Genomic DNA, 22,711 nt, shown 5'->3' with positions numbered 1-22,711 from the left:
AGTAGCTCCAGTTGAGAGTGGTAAATGTTCTGTTTTTCCTTTTGGAACTCTTGCCAAGCTTGGTGGTTCCTGATAGAGTTGTCCAATACAAGGAGTTCCTCCTTTATTAGCTTCTGTTTAGAGTAGAGAACGCTGATCAGATGTTTGAGCAGCTTCTTAGAGAAAGTGCTGCATAGTTTTCTTGCATATTCAGTGGGATACGTGGATTGTAGAGGGTTCTTAATTCTAAGACCCTTGGGTATAATGTCCAGGTTCTTGCATTTAGTAAGAAAGAAGATATCAGTCTGTACCTGTGCAAGTTTCTTGGTGAGGTTGATGGACTTCCATTTCATGCGGCTCAATGTGGTGCCTTCCATTTCCAGTTACAGATAGGTAGCCGTGTTGGTCTGCCATGGTCAAAACAAAATAAAAAAATTCCTTCCAGTAGCACCTTAAAGACCAACTGAGTTAGTTCTAGGTATGAGCTTTCGTGTGCATGCACACTTCTTCAGATACACTGAAACAGAAGTCACCGGACCTTTCTATATAGTGAGAAGGTGGGGAGGGGTATTACTCAGAAGGGTGGTGGGAATGGGTGATTGGCAGATAGCTGCGATGAGCCTGTTGACGACTCTTAACGACTGCAATAGGTCTAACAGGAAAAAGCAAGGGGTGAGAAGGTGAAAAATGGCTTTGTCATGTATAATGAGATAAGAATCCAATGTCTTTGTTCAAACCAGGTCTCTCTATAGTTTTAAGTTTGGTGATAAGTTGCAATTCAGCAGCTTCTCTTTCCAGTCTATTTCTGAAATTCCTTTGTAATAGAACAGCTACTTTGAGATCTTGTATAGAATGTCCTGGGAGATTGAAGTGTTCTCCTACTGGTTTTTCTGTCTTGTGGTTCCTGATGTCGGATTTATGTCCGTTTATTCTTTGGCGTAAGGTCTGGCCTGTTTGTCCAATATAGAGAGCTGAAGGACACTGTTGGCATTTTATGGCATACACAATGTTAGACGATGAGCAATTAAATAGTCCCGAGATGGTATGTGTGATGTTGTTGGGGCCAGTAATGGTGTTGTCCGGGTGTATGTGGCAGCAAAGTTGGCATCTGGGTTTATTGCAGGCTCTGGTGCCAGTGTCCGTGTTAGGTCTGGTTGTAGTATTATTGTGGGTTAGGAGTTGTTTAAGACTGGGTGGCTGTCTGTAGGCAATGAAAGGTCTTCCTCCCAGAGCTTGAGAAAGAGAACTGTCATTGTCCAGGAGAGGTTGTAGATCTCTGATGATGCGTTGTACTGTTTTAACTTGGGAGCTGTATGTGATGACTAGAGGTGTTCTGTTATTTTCTTTTTTGGGTCTGTCTTGCAGCAAGTTCTCTCTGGGTATCAGTCTGGCTCTGTTGATCTGTTGTCTAACTTCATCTGTTGGGTATTTTAGTTCTAAAAAGGTTTGCTGTAGATCTCTTAGGTGAGAGTCTCTGTCTGTAGAATTGGAGCAGATGCGGCTGTAACGTAGTGCCTGGCTATATACAATGGACTGTTTGGTATGTTTGGGATGGTAGCTAGAGGCATTTTTTGTCAATCTCTCACAGCAATCTCTCACAGCAAGCACTCAGCCCAGCTGAGGAATCAGTCCTTTCACGTGGACTGTCATTCTGCCCTGCCAAATCCCCAGACATGATTCAGTTCTGTGGGGACTTGGAAGCATTTTTCCGCCGTTTACGCCTGAAGGAGTATTTTCAACACACACAACAACAAGACAAAGCAGAACAAGCAACAACTTCACAACCCACTGCAGAACAACAACCACCCTCCCAACAGAACACTGACCACCAACTACCACCGAAAAAGTGTTACACAAAAAGGGACTCCACATGGACCCCTCCTGATGGACGCAATACCACACTGGACTTGTACATTGACTGCTTCCGCCACAGAATCCAAACAGATGTGACCAGAAAACACCATCGCTTACAACAAAATCTAAACCATGCCGAAAGGAGAGCCATAGATAATCTCAGAAACAACCCAGACATTATAATTAAAGAAGCGGACAAAGGTGGAGCGGTCGTCATCATGAACAAAACTGACTACATTCAGGAGGCTCACAGACAACTTTCCAATACCGCCTTTTACATAAAATTGGACTCAGACCCCACACAAGAATACAAAAAAGAACTGAACAAGATTGTTAAGGAGCTACCCCCACACATCCAAGAACAGATCCTCACAAACACACCAACAGAACCTCGACCAGGAACTTTCTATCTTCTACCTAAAATACACAAACCAGGAAATCCAGGACGCCCCATCATTTCAGGTATTGGCACTATTACAGTGGGTGTCTCCGGTTATATGGACTCTGTTCTGAAACCATATGCCATCAGTGCTCCCAGCTATGTACGTGACACCACAGATTTTCTGAGGAAAATACAATCTTTAAATAATCTTCCCAACAATACTATACTAGCTACTATGGATGTGGAATCTCTGTATACCAACATCCCACACAACGATGGTTTACAAGCTATAAGGAATACCATTTCAGATAAAACCACAGCGGACTTTGCTACCAAACTCTGCCAATTTGTCCTTACCCACAACAACTTCAAATTCGGTGATGACCTGTTCCTCCAGATCAGCGGCACAGCAATGGGCACCCGCATGGCCCCACAGTATGCCAACATCTTCATGGCGGATTTAGAACAACGTTTCCTAAACTCCTACCCACTCAAACCTCTCTTGTACCTGCGATACATTGATGATATTTTTATCATCTGGACACATGGTCAACAGACCCTGGACACCTTCCACCAGAAATTCAATGATTTTCACCCCACCATCAACCTAACAATGAATCAATCTATGCAAGAAATACATTTTTTGGACACTACTATAAAAATACAGGATGGGCGCATAGACACCACCTTATACCGTAAACCAACTGACCGACAAACATATCTACATGCCTCTAGCTACCATCCCAAACATACCAAACAGTCCATTGTATATAGCCAGGCACTACGTTACAGCCGCATCTGCTCCAATTCTACAGACAGAGACTCTCACCTAAGAGATCTACAGCAAACCTTTTTAGAACTAAAATACCCAACAGATGAAGTTAGACAACAGATCAACAGAGCCAGACTGATACCCAGAGAGAACTTGCTGCAAGACAGACCCAAAAAAGAAAATAACAGAACACCTCTAGTCATCACATACAGCTCCCAAGTTAAAACAGTACAACGCATCATCAGAGATCTACAACCTCTCCTGGACAATGACAGTTCTCTTTCTCAAGCTCTGGGAGGAAGACCTTTCATTGCCTACAGACAGCCACCCAGTCTTAAACAACTCCTAACCCACAATAATACTACAACCAGACCTAACACGGACACTGGCACCAGAGCCTGCAATAAACCCAGATGCCAACTTTGCTGCCACATACACCCGGACAACACCATTACTGGCCCCAACAACATCACACATACCATCTCGGGACTATTTAATTGCTCATCGTCTAACATTGTGTATGCCATAAAATGCCAACAGTGTCCTTCAGCTCTCTATATTGGACAAACAGGCCAGACCTTACGCCAAAGAATAAACGGACATAAATCCGACATCAGGAACCACAAGACAGAAAAACCAGTAGGAGAACACTTCAATCTCCCAGGACATTCTATACAAGATCTCAAAGTAGCTGTTCTATTACAAAGGAATTTCAGAAATAGACTGGAAAGAGAAGCTGCTGAATTGCAACTTATCACCAAACTTAAAACTATAGAGAGACCTGGTTTGAACAAAGACATTGGATTCTTATCTCATTATACATGACAAAGCCATTTTTCACCTTCTCACCCCTTGCTTTTTCCTGTTAGACCTATTGCAGTCGTTAAGAGTCGTCAACAGGCTCATCGCAGCTATCTGCCAATCACCCATTCCCACCACCCTTCTGAGTAATACCCCTCCCCACCTTCTCACTATATAGAAAGGTCCGGTGACTTCTGTTTCAGTGTATCTGAAGAAGTGTGCATGCACACGAAAGCTCATACCTAGAACTAACTCAGTTGGTCTTTAAGGTGCTACTGGAAGGAATTTTTTTATTTTGTTTTGACCATGGCAGACCAACACGGCTACCTATCTGTAACTGCTCTCTTGGAGTCTATTTAGGCTGAACGGGGTGGGGGTGCGGGGAAATAATGGAGTTGGGAAAGACACACAGAGTCATCATCTAGTCCAACCCCCGGAATCAAATGGTTCCTGGCAGGCGGCCATCCATCCTCTACTTAAAACCTTCCAAGGAAGGAGAGTCCACCACCTCCCGGGAGTGTCCCTTCCACGGGGGAATCTCTCTACAGCAGGGGAGCCTGCAGGCCTGGAGGGGCCCAAGATGGCAGGCAACACCATTTTGCTTCTTGAGAAGGGCTTCCTTTGAGCCGGCAATGCCCAGGACCCAGGCTGGAGGCTCATCAGGAGAGGAGACAAGGATTCCCATTGGCCTCTTTTAAAATAAATAAATAAATAAATTTTTATTAATTTTTGATTAATAACATATGAAATCTTCCCACGTCATATCCAAAATAATAATAAAAAAACAATACAATTAAACATTTCATATTGATTCATTGAATGGGGCTTCCCATTTTCTGGCTGGTCTGGAGATAGTCTTATATTTTTGTTCCTGAATTTTCTCTATTATTTCCAAATGTCTTAAAACCACATAACACCAACTTCACCACACCGGCTCTGCACAGTTGTATCTTGGAAGTCAAATGGAATCCATTCCAGAATCCGTTCGACTTCCAAAACCTTTGGAAGCCAAAGCACAGCTTCCGATTGGCTTCAGGAAGCCCCGTCTGACGTTCAGCTTCCAAAAATAGTTTGCAAACCGGAACAGTCACTTCCAGATTTGCAACATTCGGGAGCCAAAACGTTTGAGGACTAAGCTGTTTGAAAACCAAGGTACGACTGTACATTCAAAACACTATTATAACACTTGAACAGTCATGGCCTCCGCCCAGTAATTCTTTAGTAAGTCACCCAGAGTAGCTGGAACAAGCCAGTCAGTTGGAAGAGGTACAAAAATTAATTATTATGGAAATAGGAGGTAGCAATGGCAGCCATCTTGCTACCTCATAGAACCACTGCAATGGAGAGAAAATGGTGGACAAAAGAGGCTAACTAACTGAATAAGAGCATCCAGTCCAACCCCCACAATGCAGGAATGCAAACATTATTTTGCTCATGTTGAACATGGGGGAAAGGAGATGAAATGGAGAGTGGCTTGCCTGAGACTGCCTAGCAAGTTCATGACAAAAGTAAAACCTTTGTGCTGCATAATTCTGAATCCCCTGTAAGGATTTGGATGTCTCTGGTATATCAGAGCAGTCTAGTACCCTGCCCACCTGTCCCTGCAGAAGGGTCTCGCTTCCCACGTCTGCCAGGGAGTCCCATGTCCCCTCTGTGTCAGAAGAACCTGCATCAGAAAAGAAACACACTGTGGTTTGACCAAAACTGGCTGAAGAGAACAAGGAACGATATCAGAGGTTGCTCAGTCGCCAGAGGTGAAGTGCTGCTACTCTCATTTTGTCCTTGGAATATCAGTCAGTTAGGAGGAGCTGCATATTTCCTTGCAATGATGCGTCCTTTCATGGCAGCGGGTTCATGGCCTGAGGGAAGGGGCCTTCAACCAAGAGCCTCCTGGTCTGGGCTTAGGACCTGCCAAGCTGCCCAGATTGTTTTTTCTACCTCTTCAGCCAAGAGGGTAGTTGCTTACTGAGCCCAATTAGCGCTGCCTACACAGACGTGGGAGGGGCCACAAGGCTTGGGGGAGGCCCCACACCCCTGGGGTTTGCACACCAACAGGGAAATTAAGAAAAAACCCCAAAGGGGAAGAACTCTCCCAATTGCCCAAGAACTGAGAACCCTCAATGGACACAGAGTGCAGACTGTTTGTCATTGCTGGGTATGTTTTGGGGGGCGAGGTCTCTGATGCTGGTCTCATGGAGGCCCAGCCTCCTCCAATACTTTATTGGGGAACCCAAATGGACCTCGGTCCCTAGGAATTGGGTTCTGAGGTGGCCATCACCATGATGATATTACCCAGCACCTGCAGGAGAAGCAGAGCTGGGGCTGGGAGGATTGAGCGGGTGCAAAGGAGGAATGGAGGGACGCCCCCTCCAGAGCTCCCCTACGGGGAGGGAGAGAGACTCCCTCAGAAGGTCATCTCCTCCTCCAGCAGGGCGCTCAGGTTGCTGAGGCCGTCCACAATGCTGTCTTGGAGTGGTGGGGGCGCTGTGAACACTTGGAATAACTTTCTGAGAGCAAGAGGTGTTTGACGGTGGGACAGACTCCCTCTGAAGGTGGTGGACTCGCCTTCCTTGGAGATTTTAAAGCAGAGGTTGGATGGCCATCTGTCTGGGATACTTCAGCTGAGATTCCTTCATTGCTGGGGGTTGGGCTCGGTGAGCCTCGGGATCCCTTCCAACTCTACCATTCTGTGATGCAAAAAAATACATATCATAACTCCACACATATATATTCATGCGTCTGAACTGGCAGTGACCAACCTGGATCGAGACCTTAAGATGGTAGTGGAGAGCTGGATGAAAAGGCCAACCCTGTGTTCTGCAGCTGTGAAAAAGGCCCATTCCATGCTGGGTGGGGGTCACTTGAAAATGCATTTATAAAAACAAAACTGTGGCTACCAGAATAACATTCTACAAACCTGTGGTGCAAAAACATTTGGAATACTGTAGATCAGCAGTTCCCAATTGGCAGTCTGCAAAACTCACCTAGAAGATCAGTATGTGGCTGGCACATACCCCTCAACAGTCTGGGACATCCTGTTTTCTTGGGGGGGGGTGTCATACAAAATTGTGATGCCCCAAAGTGCTCACGCCTTCTCCTCCTCCTTCCCTCCCCCAGTATGGCAAGCCTGCATAGAGCACCAGCCCCCCATTACCACCACAGCTGCCCTACCAAGAGACTCTTCTGCAGGTGTCTTCTTGCCTGGCTTCCATCCTCAGCCTTTCGTGGACAAGGGGAGAAATGGCCTGCAAGGTCACACACGCTCCTCTTCTTTTAGCTTTGGGCAGTGGCGTAGCGTGGGTTGTCAGCACCCGGGGCAAGGCAAGTAATTTGCGCCCCCTAACCCGTGGATTTGCGCCCCCTAACCCGTGGATTTGCGCCCCCTAACCCGTGGATTTGCGCCCCCTAACCCGTGGATTTGCGCCCCCTAACCCGTGGATTTGCGCCCCCTAACCCGTGGATTTGCGCCCCCTAATCCGTGGATTTGTGCCCCCTAACCCTAACCCCCAGATGTTGCGCCCGGTGCGGCCAGCCCCCCTGCACCCCCCACGCTACGCCACTGGCTTTGGGGTTAGCTAAACCCCAAAGGTTAGCTGAACCGGGGAATTCTGCTGCCACTCACATTTCTGCCTTCTCATAGATGTGGCTTACACCCACTTTGCCACTCCTAAGCGTGCACCAAAAGTGTATGTCTGTGTTTGAATAGCAATACATGGGCAGGTCCCTGCATGATGGCCTCTGTTACCTCTAATAACCACTTGGTTTGGTGTGGATAGGAATGTATGGGTATAATGACCACCCACTTTGGTGAACACAGGAAATGAACCCTTGGTTGCAGTCTGTGGCGAAGGTGTCAACTTATCATCCCTGGTTGCTGATCCCCTGGAGTTCCTTCCAGGACAGTCTTGAGGGCTCCCTGCTGCCTCCAACTTTGTCTCTCAACACATAGTGACTCTGAATCTGCACCCACTCCTTAAACTTGTTACTGTACTTCTTTCAAGTCTAAAACTGGAATGATTAGAGGCGCCCTCTTTGTTGGTGTTGGTGGTGTTTGTGTTCCTTGAGATCCACCGGAAGAATCTTGTTCCACCACTTGCTGTGTCCAGCATAGGCGCCGACTCCATGGGGCCTGAGGGGGCCCGAGCCCCCGCAAAAATTCGTTTGGGGGGCTCAGCCCCCCCAATAATTTAAGAAAATTATTACCATAAATTTCGCTCTATAACACGCAGATTTTTTCTCCTAAAAAGTAAGGGGAAATGTCTGTGCGTGTTATTGAGCGAATGTGTGGTCCCTGGAGCTGACTCTGGAGCGCAGGGGCAAAAATAGGCAAAAATCAGGCAAAAATAAGATCCGGCGGTCGGGCGGAGGGAAGGCGGAAGCTGCTGCTTTCCTGCATTCTGCCTCAGGGTCTTACTGCCCACCTGCTTCTGTTGCTGCGTTTGCTCAAACTCAACAAAGAGCAGGGAATCCCCTGCCCTCCTGGCAAGCAGAGGGTTAAGGAAAGGATCGAGTCCTTCCTTCTAATTCTTTCCTAGTCACACTGCGTGCAGGCTCCAGCCCACCACCTCCTCCTCTCCGTGCTCTAGGGACTCACAGGTGGGAGAGAGAGAGAGAGAGAGGGCTGGCTTGGGGGGGGGACTTTTGCCTTCCTTTCCTCCCCCCCACCCCATTAAACTCCTTCCTTGCATTCTTAGCCAGCTGCTTCTCCGCACACCCCTCTTGTGCTTCTTGTCCATTCTGTGTTTTTCCTTCCCTCCCCATTTAAAACGTGGTGACAAAGCACGGATCCACATGGATCCTCAGGATTTTTGCATTGGGTCACCCCAAATTCACCATCAGATCACATTACATGTCCATGGCTACAGTCTGTACCAAAAAAATCACGCACCCACTGTTGCCTGGGGCTGCAATGGTGCAAAAACGTGGTTACAAAGCATGGATCCACAGGATCTTTGCACTGGGTCACCCCAAATTCACCATCAGATAACATAGCATGTCCATGGCTACATCTTGCACCAAAAAAATCACACACCCACTGTGGCCTGGGGCCACAATGGTGCAAAAACGTGGTTACAAAGCACGGATCCACATGGATCCTCAGGATTTTTGCATTGGGTCACCCCAAATTCACCATCAGATCACATAGCATGTTCATGGCTACATCTTGCACCAAAAAAATCACGCACCCACCGTTGCCTAGGGTCACAGTGGTGCAAAAACGTGGTTACAAAGCACGGATCCACATGGATCCTCAGGATTTTTGCATTGGGTCACCCCAGATTCACAATCAGATCACATAGCATGTCCATGGCTACATCTTGCACCAAAAAAATCACGCACCCACTGTTGCCTAGGGTCACAGTGGTGCAAAAACGTGGTTACAAAGCACGGATCCACATGGATCCTCAGGATTTTTGCATTGGGTCACCCCAAATTCACCATCAGATCACATAGCATGTCCATGGCTACATCTTGCACCAAAAAAAATCACGCACCCACTGTTGCCTAGGGTCACAGTGGTGCAAAAACGTGGTTACAAAGCATGGATCCACATGGATCCTCAGGATTTTTGCATTGGGCTACTCCAAACTCACTGTCAGATATTAAAATCTGTATAAAATAGAGAATTAAATACATACAGAATGTTAAATTTTCAGTTTCGAAATATTAGTACTAGTTTAGTACTGTATTTCTATATTACTATAGTACTGTAATTGTTATTTTCAAATACTTAAATATTTTTAGGGTGTAAGACCCAATTAAAGCCCGTTATTTACATACAGTATTACAGTATTTACATACAGTATTAGGCATACTGTATTAACTTTATTAACTGTATTAAAGCATTAACTTTGAGATATTATTTTTATTTAATGAACCCTCAGCCTTATTCAAAGTAAGCTTAAATTAGCTATTTCACTTATTAATCAAAGTGCTATTACTGTGCGACAGCAATATTTTATGTTTTATTCTTTTAATGATAGTTTAGGATTTATTTAAATATCATTTCAGTCTTTTCAGAGCTATATACAGTGGTACCCCGCAAGACGAACGCCTCGCGAGACGAAAAACTCGCAAAACGAAAGGTTTTTTCGTTTTCGAGTTGCCTCGCAAGACGAATTTCCCTATGGGCTTGCTTCGCAAAACGAAGCTTGCCCAGGGGACAGCGGGTCTTCTCTTTTGAAGCAAGGGGCGGCGGGGAGAAGCGATCTTCTCCCCGCAGCCCCAGGTCCGGGGACAGCGGGAAGCGCTTCCCGCTGCCCCCGGACCTCTTTTGAAGCAAGGGGCTGCGGGGAGATCGCTTCTCCCCACCTCCCCTTCCTTCAAAAGAGGTCCGGGGGCTGCGGGGAGATCGCTTCTCCCGGTGCTCCGAAGCCGGGCGGGGGGGAGGGAACACCTGCCCCCACCGCCCGGCTTCGGAACGCTGCTCCGAAGCGGGGCGGGGGGGGCGGGAACACCTGCCCCAGCCGCCCCGCTTCGGAACGCTGCTCCGAAGGGGGGCGGGGGGGGCGGGAACACCTGCCCCAGCCGCCCCGCTTCGGAACGCTGCTCCGAAGCGGGGCGGGGGGCGGGAACCTCGCACCCCGCCGCCGGGCATCTGAACGAGGTCCTGGACCTCTTCTGAAGGCAGGCGGGGGCAAAAGTCTTTGCTCCCCCCGCCTGCCTTCCCGGGACAGCGGAGACTTCTCCGCTGCCCCGGGCGATCTTAAAATGCTGGCGGTCGGCAGCAAAGCCCTCCTCTCCCCGGAGCTTGTGGGGCGGGAGGTGGGAAGAAGGGCTTTTCTTCCCACCGCCAGCCTTCAGAACAGCCTTCTGAAGGCTGGCAGTGGGAAGAAAAGCCCTTGTCCCCCCCCCCAGCCTTCAGAAGAGGTCGGGGGACAGACTGTCCCCGGACCTGGTCTGAAGGCGGTTTCCCTAGGAACGCATTAATTGATTTTCAATGCATTCCTATGGGAAACCGTGCATCGCAAGACGAAAAAACCGCAAGACGAAGAGACTTGCGGAACGAATTAATTTCGTCTTGCGAGGCACCACTGTATTCACTGCTCTGTAATAGTCTATAAGCATAATTGTTACTGTAAATTAAATTAGCTTTTTACGAAAATACCGTGCGTGTTTATGTTTTGTTTCTTTTTTCAAAGCCAAAAAGTGTTTCAGGCTTGTCGAGTTTCCCGGAGTGTGGAGTTATAGAGAGTCGAGTTTTCGGGGTTCTAATGTTGATCATATGACTCTAAAATACTTTTAAAAAACTTTAAAACTCACTAATTTTCATCTAAAATTTAGAAAACTTCCCGGGGCAGGACCCCGGTATGGGCCCCCCCAATATTTTTTATGTCAGCGCCCCTGGTGTCCAGCAGAAATATTGAACAAAGAGGGGCATCTGATTAATACCCAAGTGTTTGTGGAAGGCTTTCCCATAAATACGTTTATGACAATAAACAGAGGAAGAGACTTTAAGCGACAACTTGGAATGTAAAAAGAAAGAATAATACTGACCCAATCTATAGTTATGAAGGACAGATCATGAAGCTGAGGCTCCAATACTTTGGCCACCTCATGAGAAGAGAAGACTCTCTGGAAAAGACCCTGATGTTGGGAAAGATGGAGAGCACAAGGAGAAGGGGACAACAAAGGATGAGATGGTTGGACAGTGTTCTCGAAGCTATGAACATGAGTTTGACCAAGCTGCGGTAGGCCATGAAAAACAGGAGTGCCTGGTGTGCTCTGGTCCATGGGGTCACGAAGAGTCGGACACGACTAAATGACTAAACAACAACAAATCTATAGTTCAGCCCAGTGTAATTGAGCTGTAATTTCTATGCTACTGAACTGGAGCTCAGTTCCAAAATGGACCATTTCCCCTGGAATCCTAATTAACGAATAAGCAATTAAACAAAATTATTCTTTCTCATTTCAGGGTTGGTAGGAAATGGTCCAGTTTGGAACTGGGCTGCAGTTCAGTAACCTAAAATATATTTCTAATAATCCAGTCTGTTTCCCAAATATATTTAACCTCACCAATTATACAGGGCTAAACTATAGATTGGGCAAGTGTTCTTTCTTTTCATGTTCCAAGTTGTTGCTTGAAATCTGCTCCTTTGTTTATTTCCATAAACCTGTTACGCCTTGCAGGAACTCTTCAGTCCTGCGTATTTTAAAGTAAACTGAACTAGATTCTCAGTCCCACCCTCAATATGTTCCCCTTTTGGGTGCCTTGGAATGGGGAGAACTGTCTCTGCTTTCCTGCTGCTTCGCCAGTCCTGGTCCCCACAAGGACCCGCCCCCCTTCTTTCTTGCCAGCCAAGTTTCCTGGGAGTCCCTTGGGGAGAGGACGCCGAGGACCAAATGCCCCCATTCAGCTGGATGGTCTGATCCTTCCTCTCTCCCGCATCTGCAGTCCTGCAGGCAACTGGCCTGGCCGTGAAAGAGCGACCCATTTGGTTCGATTTGGGTCGAAGCCCCAAGACCGCAGGCGAGGACCTGAGAGAGAACCTCCACGCACGGCTTTCTGGGAGTCTCCATCCCTCCCCTGCCCTCGTGCCCCTCTGCGTGCACAGCAATGGGGGACGAAGACTGACTGGCCGACCTCGCGGGGGGGGGCGTGTCTGGACTAGCGAGTCACCATCGCCCAGGGAGCGTCCAGCGAAGATGCTCGACGGTGTCCGCCTGGCAGCAGGCAGCGGGAATTGCGAGGAGGATGCTCGCTTGCCAGAGCTCGTGCGCCCCGTCCCGGATCCTTGCCGAGGCCGGGGGAGGAAGGGACGCGCTGGCAGAGGCCGAGGGAGACGCCACCCGGGAGACAGGGCGGGCGGTGATAAAAGGGCTGCCCCTGCTCCGATGGCACCAAGAGGTTGAGCTGGCAGGATGGCGCTGAGCGGAGTCAACCAGAGCCACGTGCAGCCCGTTTGGGCCGAGATCCCGTCCCGTTCCGCAGACATCGGCGCCCTGGCTGTGCCCAGGTAAGCCCGCCCCGTCGGGCAGGGACCCTCTCCCGATGGCGAGGCCATGGCCCGACCCTTCTCCTCTTTACTCTCGTTTCCCGCAAGCTGACCTTCTTCTCCCTCTCCTCCCGAAGCGGGCTCCCCGTCAGTTCGAACCCTGGGTTCGTCCTCGACGAACTCTGCCGCCTCACCATTAAAGCCGTCGCCCGCGCCCTCGGCATCCCGAGCCCCCTGCCCGCCCAAAACCTGCTCGTGGACCCGGTCACCTCCAGGGTGAGTCTTTCTCCCTCCCCGTCACGTGGGTCCCTCCTTCGCGCCACTCCGTCCTCTCCGTCTAACGCTCCCTGCCTTCGCTTTTCCCGCAGCTGCCGAGCCCAGACATCCAGGTGGTAATGGACGTCAACGTCCGGGCTCCTAGATAAGAGCGCCAGCGTCTCCATCGACAGCCGCCCCGTCATGCTGACCTCCAAGTACCGCTAGGCCAGAGAAGCAGCCGCACCCTCCACAGAAGTGCCGCCTGGACGTGGCAGCCTCGACCTCCTTCCCCCCCAATAAACCTGCTTTTAGCTCTCACTGCTCTCCCGGAGTCTATTGAGGCTGAAGGGGGTGGGGGATGCGGGGAAATAATGGAGTTGGGAAGGACACTCAGAGTCATCTAGTCCAACCCCCGGAATCAAATGGTCCCTGGCAGGCGGCCATCCATCCTCTGCTTAAAACCTTCCAAGGAAAGAGAGTCCACCACCTCCCGGGAGTGTCCCTTCCACGGGGGAATATCTCTACAGCAGGGGAGCCTGCAGGCCTGGAGGGGCCCAAGATGGCAGGCAACACCATTTTGCTTCTTGAGAAGGGCTTCCTTTGAGCCGGCAATGCCCAGGACCCAGGCTGGAGGCTCATCAGGAGAGGAGACAAGGATTCTCATTGGCTTCTTTAAAAATAAATACATAAATAATTTTTTATTAATTTTTCATTAATAACATCTCAATTAATAACATATCAAATCTTGCCATGTCATATCAAAAATAAAAACCATCCAATTAAACATTTCATATTGATTAATTTAATGGGGTTTCCCATTTTCTGGCTGGTCCGGGGGTAGGGCTGGTAGTGATAAAAGGGCTCCTCGGTCTCAGACGGTGCTGAAGAGGTTGAAGTGCAAGGATGGCGATGAGCGGAGTCTGCCAGAGCTACGTGCAGCCCGTTTCGGCCGAGAACCCGTCCTTTTCCTGGGACATCAACGCCGTGCCCAGGTAAGCCCGCCTCGTCGGGCAGGGACCCACTCATGTGGGCGAAGCCGCTGTTGTGACCCTTCTCCTCTTTACTCTCGTCTCCTGCGGGCTTTTAGCCGCGCACCCCACCGCCCACACTGTCTCCCCCTTCCTACCATAGCACCTCTCCGGCTACATCAGCCTGCAGGGAAAGAAACTACTTTGGTTTATCCGCAAGGATGCCGGACTCCTCATGGACAACATCCATCGTCGACACCCTCGAGGACCTGAGCGTCCCTGCCCGTCCAGAACCTGCTCATGGACCCCGTCAACTTCCAAGTTGTGATAGGAATTTTATTGTCTTAGATATATAGTAATGTTCATAAGTGCACCAACCAAGCACATACATAGATCAGCACAGGAAGGCCAACCTGGAACCATTTTGATTCCTAAACTGAGCAAATGTTTTCTCTGCAAACTGGAAAAGCCTCTCCATTGTCTTTTCATTCACAAATCCTGTCTTAAGGGTATGTCTGTGTTTGAATAGGGTGTGAGCCTGTGACATGGCCCAGGAACTAAGGATTTATCGTTACAAAAGACTGGCCAGGCTACCCAGGCAATCCAATCAAATAACCTGCCAGACAGGAGATAAACAAGGAGAGGAGAAAAGCAACATTCAAATTTCTGTTTTAAGACCACCTTTTCTGTGATGTAGGTGTGATGTATCTGAGGGGTGGTCTTGGGTTACACCCCTTCTGTGATGTATGTAGGATGTTTCTGGGGGTGGTCTTGATCTACAGGGTGGCAATTTCAAAAGTCTTTATAAAGCCTTGGATGCCATTTTTCTGGGTCCCTCCTCTCTTCTGCGGGTGAGGGGAGCACACTGTTGCAACAGATCAATAAAGGCCAAGCCTACAGGCTGCTGTTTTGCTCCAAGTAATCCTGGTTGGTGTCTTTGTTTTTGTCCAAGGGAGCCCTCAGATTTTTCCGTTAACAAAGTGAGTCGGGGGGGGAGGGAGCTGCGGGGGCACGTTCCTCCTTACTTTCCTCCACTCTTACTCTTACCAGGGGTCAGGAGACTTTTTCAGCAGGGGGTTGGTCCACTGTCCCTCAGACCTTGTGGGGGGGCCTTAGTTTGCCTACCCATGTCTTAGACTCTCGCTCTCCTGGCTCTTAGCCAGCACATGGCTCAACCTTCACATAGGATGGAGTCCGCAAGCAGAAAGTCTGAGATGTAGCTCAGACTTCTTTTCACTGTAACCACAAGATAAAGCCTGCATTTTTTTTTACCCTAACCCAAAAGGGCTCCAAGGGCTGGGAAGAATTCTGTTTGATATGCAGGGCACTTGGCACGGCTGGCTGCTACAACAGACCTGCAGGACCAGCTCACCCAAGCATGCTTCCTCATTGCTATATACAGTGAGAGGGGGGAAAGTATTCGATCCCCTGCTAAATTTGCCCGTTTGCCCTCTGACGAAGAAATGACCAGTCCATAATTTTAATGGTAGGTTTATTGTAGCTGTGAGAGACAGAATAACAACAGGAAAACCCCCAGAGACCCCTGAGCATCTGTGGTTTCTTCCCCCAGGGGGACAAAGGGTGGAAACAGGGGCTCCTTTCTCTTCAGTTACACCAGCATAGGCGCCGACTCCATGGGGCCTGAGGGGGCCCGAGCCCCCTCAAAAATTCAAAAAGGGCTCTGCCCCCCCAATAATTTAAGAAAATTATTAGTTATATTATGCTTTGTAAAATCACAAAATTATGTTGGTATTTTTTATTTTCCTTGTTTGACGATAGTTACCTTTTAAAATACATTCAGTAATGAGTTAAAACAAAGCCACTCCCGATCTAGAGAGGGGGTGGGGTTGCGGGCTCTCGACCCATCAACAATCTCGGGGATTCCCCCTAGCTCATTAATATTCACCGCCCACGGCGGCAGCCAATCGGCTGCCGCAAAGGGCGGGCCCTCACGGGTTCACTTAAGGTCGGGGCAGCCTGGGGCTGAGGTCTTGGGCCCCCCCAATATTTTTTATAAGTCGGTATGGGCCCCCGCCCCCCCAATATTTTTTATAAGTCGGCGCCCCTGTACACCAGGAATGAAGAACTGAACCTTTGGTCCTCCGTCACAGCCAGCATGGCCAGTGATGATGGCAGCTACAGACCAGTGATACCTGGAGGGCCAAATCTCCGCCTTACAGCAATATAACTCAGTCCCTGAATCTCAAGAGGGGCCTAGGCTCATGCCCAGGCCTAGGACTTCTCCCTGCTGTGAATTCGCTGGTGCTGCACGAGCGAGCGTTTATTGGCACACCTTCGCCCGCACTCAGCGCAGTGGTGGGGCCTGTCCCCCAAGTGTGTCCTCTGGTGCTTGGTGAGGTGAGAGGAGTCGACAAACTGCTTCCCGCACTGAGGACACCCGTATGGCTTCTCTCCCGAGTGGATCCTCCGGTGCACCGTCAAATGGCCGCGCTGGCCAAAGCGCTTCCCGCACTCGGTGCAGCGGTGCCGCTTCTCCCCCGTGTGGGTCCTCTGGTGGACAGCCAGCGCCGACGGCCAACGAAACCCTTTCCCGCACTGGGAACACAGGAACGCGCTGTCCCTGCTGGCGGCGCCCAGGGGTGCTGGGAGCCCCTCAGCTCCCACATGCCTCTTTCCATACTCTTCATTTCTGGTTGGTGCAGGGAGGGGAGAGAATCCGGACGCCGCTCCACAGCTACCAGCTGCCAGAGAGAAAAGAAGACTGAAGGCCTGAAGCTGGCAGGAGGAAGGCTCTAAATGATACAGCCGAGTATTTGCAGCCAGCCAACCCTGAGTGGGGTGTAAATGCACTAATGAATAAAAAGAAAAGAAATGTTTAATGTAAGGAACAGCTGGTGCCCATTTGGACCAGCAAAGCAGAAAGTAGGGAGCCCAATAGCAAGTAGGGTCTGCCAATGACTGGCCAAATCAATTAATTATCGTTTTTTTCCTCCCACATTCACACCCTACATCTCAAGCACAGTGATTCCTTTTTAAATGGTCATCCCTTTCCATAAATAATTATGGGAAGGGCAGTTTATTCAGGGTGCAAAGAGTTGTTGGGAAACCATTCTATTCCCTTCACAATGCTCTCAATTCCCAGAGTAGTTTAATAGTCAACCCCTCTTCGAAGGGAATTGTAGCTCTCTAATTGTAGCTTGGGGATGTTTTCATCCCCCAAAGGTTTTTTATTTGAGTTTCTACTGAAATGAGGCTGCATCTTAATGTTGTATTTTAATCTTGTTTTTAAGTTGTGTTTTAATCAATTCTTTTTATATCTGGTATTAGCCGCCCTAAGCCTGGTCTTGGCTGGGGAGGGCGGGGTTTAAATAACATTTATTATTATAAAGGGGAATAGAGGAGAGAGAATGAGTGTGACTGGCACAAGGTCACCCTGTAAGCATTATGGCTGCATTTGAATCTGAACCTGGGTCTCCCAGGTCCTAATCCAACACTAACCATACTGGCTTTCTTATAGCAACTCTGTAAAAATCATAGAATTGGAAAGGGTTCCAAGGGTCATCTAGTCCACACACACCCCCCCCCCCCCGCCGCAATGCAGGAATCTCAACATTATTTTGCCCGTGTTGAGCATGGGGGAAAGGAGCTGAAATGGAGAGTGGCTTTTGCCTAAGACTGCCTAGCAAGTTCATGACAAAGGTAAGACTTTGTGCTGCATAATTCTCAAGCCGTTAGCATCCCCTGTAAGGATTTGGGTGTCTACTGTATATAACAGCAGTCTAGTACCCTGCCCACCTGGCCCTGCAGAAGGGTCTCGCTTCCCACATTCGCCAGGGCCCCCTTCGTCGGCCAGTGAGTCCCATGTTGCCTCTGTGTCAGAAGAACCTGTATCAGAAAAGAAACATAGTGTGGTTTGGCCAAAACTGGCTGAAGAGAACAAGGAATGATATCAGCCCTGGCCTGAAAACCAGGAAGTGGAACTCCAATAAGGGACATCACATGAACTGGAACATAGTACTGCTGTTTCCAAGACATGGCGGAAACAGCTGGTATGGATGGCCCCATAAAAAATTCTGTGAACAGGGTTGCTGCACACTAATTTTACAGAACTGGGGAGAGCTCAAGGGGAGAGCTGGAGGCAAATGTAGGGGTAGTTCTGGGTTTTGTGGGGGGGGCACACCAATCACATGCTACTTAACACTTAGAACAATACTCTAAGTTAAACTCAACACTCTAAGTTAAAACAACAGTACAAGCTATGCGCCCGTGAAGATGGCAATGCCTATGTAAACTTGAATTTCAAAAATGCAGCAACTACTCACCCAGAGAGCTGGCATCTCCTCCGCCACCTGCCTGCTTGGCCTTCCTGAGGAGGCTCTGCCTTGTGTTTGACGGAGCCAGCTCTGCCCTTGGGGAACTCACGAGGATGTCCTCGAAAGGCCCCGACACCTGAAATTGCAGGGAAGGTCCCGCTCAATGCAGGAACAGGGCTGGTAGGAATGAGCATTCGATATCCTGGCACAAACTCCCTGGAACAGCTTGGGGGAGCAAAGGACTTCACTGGGTTTGAGACAGAACTGGGGACTCTCACAAGTCAGCGTGATTTGATGTCATAATGTCAGGAAGCCAGCCAGCAATAAATCATACAAATTATAAGCTCAGGGAAGCCAGGCCTAATGAGCACAGCAACTCTTCTGAGTAGGTTTTGCTCCTACTCATAAGATGCCAAAATCTCCTTCTCTCTGGGTCCTTCCCAAGCAACCTGAGACTCCGCTGGCACGCCTGTCTCTGCTCCTCCCTCTTCATAACCCCTTCTGGTCCTGGGATACCAGAGGGGAAGGGAACTGGTCACAGCAGGAGGGGAAGACCCCCTGACTTCTTTATCACTGCCTCCCTCCTCTCTTGCTTTTGCTTCTAGACTTCTCTCTGCCACAGATTCTCCCCACTCACTAAACCCTGTTACCTCTTCAGCTTCTGACACTGCCTCCTCCCAGCCTGTTCCTCTTCTCCCTCTGATCTCCCATCGTCATCCTAACACCAGTCCCCTGGCTCTGAGCCTTCTTTCATTGGGGGCTCCCAACTATTGCCTCCCACCCCTCCTCTGTATCCAGCCAGTCCATGACACGGAGCCTCAGCTGGGACTCCTTACAGTCAGGAAGGTTTAAAAACATTAGGAAGCTGTAGGATTTTTCACTTTTACCATCACAAGGGGTAAGCTGAGAAAGGGGAACCAGTGGTCCTCCAGACAATGTTAGACTCCAGCTCCCATCAGCCCCAGCTGGCATGGCCAGTAGTCAGGGATGATGGGAGCCAGAGTCCATCAACATCTGGGGGGCAGCAGGTTTCCCACTCCTGATCTCCTAATTCTCTTCCCTGCCTTTTGTGTCCTGTCTGTTTAGATTTTATGTCTTTGGACAGGGACATTCTTTGCTTCTAACTTTGGGCAAAGCACTTACATCGTTCTCCATACAGCTAAAGTCTATACAAATTAAATATATTATTCCAAGCCTTAGTGCACCAGATTTTCACAGCTCATAAAGCAGCTTTGATCATCTTTGCCTTTATGAAGACATTTTACATGAGAAGGATTTTATTAGATGGTGATCAGGAGGAGGGAGGTGCTTTGTCTCCCCTCGCATAAGCACCTAAGGAAAACTTCCCGCATGGTTAGACCAACTTGGGACCCCAGGGATCAAGAAGGAACTGCAGGATCCTCTCACCTGGAATACCTGCCTCTCAGCCTCCTGCTGCCTTGCCAAAAAATTCTCAGCCAGGTTCACCGCCTGGTCACAGGTTTCTGGGACTTGCTCCCAAACTTGGCTCCGGACCTCCTCTGGCAAGATGGTCAGGAATTGCTCCAGGATCAGCAGCTCCAGGATCTGCTCTTTGGTTCGGCTCTCCGGCCTCAGCCAACGACGGCACAGCTCCCAGAGCCGCCGGCAAGCATCCCTCGGCCCCCTTGACTCCTGGTACTGGAACTGCCGGAAGTGCCTCCTCCACTTCTCCGACGCCACGGGTTCCCTCTTCAAGATGGCTGCCTTCACTTTCCCATAGTCCCTTCTGTCGCTAGTGTCCAAACTGAGGTAAGCCTCTTGGGCCTCCCCGCCCAGGGCTGGCAAAAGCCGGGCCACCAACTCTTCCCTCGGCCACCGGCAGGCGTAGGCCACGTGCTCAAAGGAAGCGAAAAGTGCCAGGATGTCATCCCAAGGTTCAGCCTCGGTGGGCCTTGCTCTCCCCCATCCAAAGGAAAGGGGATGTTCTGTTTCTGGGCCTTGGACCTCCCAGCGCTGGATCCTTCCTGCATCTGGCTCCTCCTTGACCAGTGGAGACACCTTCCACTGCAAGAGCTTCCTGGCATGAAGGACACAAGAAGCCTGTCCTGCTTTTTCTAGGGCTTGTCCCATTCTGAGGGCTGCTGGTGCTTGCTCTTCCATTTTAATGCCTTGCAGGCTCAGTGGCGCTTGGGTCACAGCCCCCAGGTCTGCCTCGGCCCCCTCCTCTGTGGCCATCTTCTCTCTCATGGTACCACCTTCACACTCTCTTCAAACCTGCATTCTTGCTCCCCAAAACTCCCTCTCTCACATCCATCAGTGACTACATGATGCGATTTGAGGCAGCCGTGGAAGAATCGTAACAGCAACATCGTTTAAATAGACATCAGATCAGCCAATTACAAATTATTTTGTACGATAACAAGTGTGTACGAATCAGGCAGCAGATTTTTTTCCTTAAAAAAATAATCATTTTTTTAAGGCAAGGACTTACAAACAGCATGTGTGCTGGCAGGCAACCATCTCAGGAAAGACATTTTCCTTTTTGGTCTTACGTAGCAGGGTACGTCTCTTTAAGAAAACGCCTGTGTGTGTGCATTACTGAAAAATGAAGAGCAAAATAGTTTTTTCCTCCAGGGCTGTTGTTTTATGAAGTTGCAGATTCGATCAATTAAAACAGCTACGATGGATCAACTAGCGTTTCTTGAATCAAGTGAGTGCCCTAATTAGGATATGCTGATCTGTAGAGTAATGTGACATCTCTGAGCGATGAGAACCAATTGTGCCTGAAATGATGAGATACGGTTTAAAAAAGAAATATTGGTATAGATTAGGGAGAGGCTAGTGAACCAGGGCTGGCCCTCTCTCAACATTCTCAAACTATGTTTTTAAATGAAACCTGTTTAATCTCAGGGTTCCCACCCCAGGACCTTTTGGTATTGTAGTTCTTGGAAGGAATCAGAGGCTTCTAATAATGTCCTCATCACTCTTTGCATAACCAGTGCTTTTTAGAGTTGTTTGGGGGAATCCAGGGCATTTAACCTGGCTTCAAACTGTTTCCAGAAATGGCTCAGGCAAGGGATGGGGCATTTATGAGTCCAGCATTGACTCAGGATTACACTCAGTTCTGTCCATGGTAGAAATATCCAAGGGGTATCTGTTTATTATCTAACTGATAAAAGGTCTGTTCTCCTGCCCATTTGTATGCATTAATTGCACAACTTTTCTGAAAGCAAAGCACATCCCTTTCGGCTGCACAGGCTGAAAACTCAAGCAGCTAAAGGAGAATTTGGGCTGCAGGGGTGGGCGGGTGGGATGGTGGAGGGTAACAATCTTGATTAGAAAGCATGTATGGTTGGGAAATTAATAATCGCAGGGGTAGCTGCTAAGCACCCCCTGATCTTTATGAATTTACATCTATTGCCCTTTTCTCTCTCCAGCTAAAGCACCCTATGGGTGCTGCGTTCTCCATCTTCCCGGGACCTCTTTTTAACTCACCCCCAGGACTGCCTCGCCTTCACCACAAGCTCCTGATTCTCCTGCTGAAACACTGCCCCCCTCCCACCTCCATCTCCAGAGAGGCGGAGCAGGAAGGTTCCTCTCCGAAGCCCCTCTCGCGCTCCCCTGCTCTATCATATTAACCCTTGGAAAATCTCATTCGTCGCCACGTTATCAACAGAAAAGAGAAAGCGGATCGGCGTCGCCGCAAAGCTGGCTCAAATCATCTAACTTTTCACGCTCTTTCCTTACAATAAAACAAAAGAGGTGGGTGGGGGAGCAGATCTGCCCTTTAAGAATTGAAAGCAGATTCAAAAATCCAGCCCAGGCTGAGCCAATGCCATTGTATGCGCGATAACCTGGCTCTTCGGCGCAGTAGCATGGGTTTATGTGCGTGCACGAGAGTGCCCGTTCACACGTTATGTTAGGGTGTTCATGCCCCGAAGACCACAATTTGCTCCCAAGCACATTAAATCCAGGCCGAATGTCTGAATGAGCCCAGGACTGCCGTGCGGATGCAACCATAATTCCCATACAGCAGTCCTAAATTATAACAGAATAACGAGGAATGCCAGTGGTGACTAGTGCCCATCGAGAATGGGAGGGAGGAAGAAGGAAAGGTCAGTAGTAGTTGGCTGTAGAGCCGATGGCTGGCAAATCACCACAGTAATTGTAGTGTAGTTCCCACTCTCCTCCTCCTCCCTGCTGAGTAGTTGTGCAGGGACTAAGGAGGGAGAAACTGGCAGGCAGTGCCACCCTCTGGGCAAGAGGGAAGTGAGAGGGTGGCAGGTGGTGGTTGGCTGAGGGCAGGCTGAGGTTAGGGGGAGGAAATGCCATTCGCCCCAATGGACCAGCCCCTCTGCTGAAATCCCAATGCTCTTTCCTGAAGGATCTATTACATGGCTGTTCCCTGGGAAGAGGGGCTGACTGTTAATCCACTCTGGAAATTGTAGAGTGGATAGTAGAAGAAGTGGCAGTAGGAGTGTAGTAGTAGTACTAGTGTACTAGCAGTGGTAGTGGCAGTAGTA

At 49.2% G+C, this 22,711-nt stretch overlaps 2 protein-coding genes and 1 long non-coding RNA gene across 6 annotated transcripts in view; 1 reads left to right on the top strand and 2 right to left on the bottom strand.

Annotated features, from left to right (window-relative positions):
- The window catches only part of LOC309327718 (sulfotransferase 1A1-like), a 137,409-nt gene that overhangs the window by 77,391 nt on the left and 37,307 nt on the right, over positions 1 to 22,711 (top strand). The gene's annotated exons all lie outside the window — the stretch shown is intronic.
- LOC309327725 lies at positions 9,815 to 10,133 on the bottom strand. The gene is made up of 2 exons (XR_014150630.1): positions 10,058 to 10,133; positions 9,815 to 9,963 (listed from the first exon to the last, which is right to left on the bottom strand). It is a non-coding gene; the product is annotated as an uncharacterized lncRNA (long non-coding RNA).
- LOC309327705 (zinc finger and SCAN domain-containing protein 23-like) lies at positions 16,028 to 21,892 on the bottom strand. Of its 4 annotated transcripts, none has more exons than XM_081837104.1 (5): positions 21,684 to 21,892; positions 19,635 to 20,971; positions 18,237 to 18,363; positions 17,710 to 17,799; positions 16,028 to 16,763 (listed from the first exon to the last, which is right to left on the bottom strand). In XM_081837104.1, exons 2-5 carry the CDS (start codon positions 20,433 to 20,435, stop codon positions 16,186 to 16,188), a joined length of 1,596 nt encoding a protein of 531 aa, XP_081693230.1. In that variant the 5' UTR covers positions 20,436 to 20,971; positions 21,684 to 21,892; the 3' UTR covers positions 16,028 to 16,185. The 4 variants fall into 4 exon arrangements, with proteins under 4 accessions (XP_081693230.1, XP_081693232.1, XP_081693231.1 ...); XM_081837106.1 differs by having other exon boundaries at positions 16,028 to 16,655; positions 21,684 to 21,889; XM_081837105.1 differs by lacking the exon at positions 17,710 to 17,799 and having other exon boundaries at positions 21,684 to 21,890.

Source organism: Podarcis erhardii (assembly GCF_964252035.2).
Source record: "Podarcis erhardii genome assembly, chromosome: 13".
Classification (NCBI taxonomy): Eukaryota; Metazoa; Chordata; class Lepidosauria; order Squamata; family Lacertidae; genus Podarcis; species Podarcis erhardii.
Note: the sequence above shows the minus strand (reverse complement) of the source record. Positions and strands in the feature narration are given on the sequence as shown.

Excerpts from the sequence above, each read along its gene's own strand:
- LOC309327705 (XM_081837104.1), bottom strand. The coding sequence starts at position 20,435 with ATGAGAGAGAAGATGGCCACAGAGGAGGGGGCCGAGGCAGACCTGGGG. Across the intron at positions 18,364-19,634 it reads CTGAGAGGCAGGTATTCCAG|GTGTCGGGGCCTTTCGAGGA; the intron begins GTGAGAGGATCC and ends CTGCAATTTCAG. Across the intron at positions 17,800-18,236 it reads AGGAGATGCCAGCTCTCTGG|GTTCTTCTGACACAGAGGCA; the intron begins GTGAGTAGTTGC and ends TTTCTGATACAG.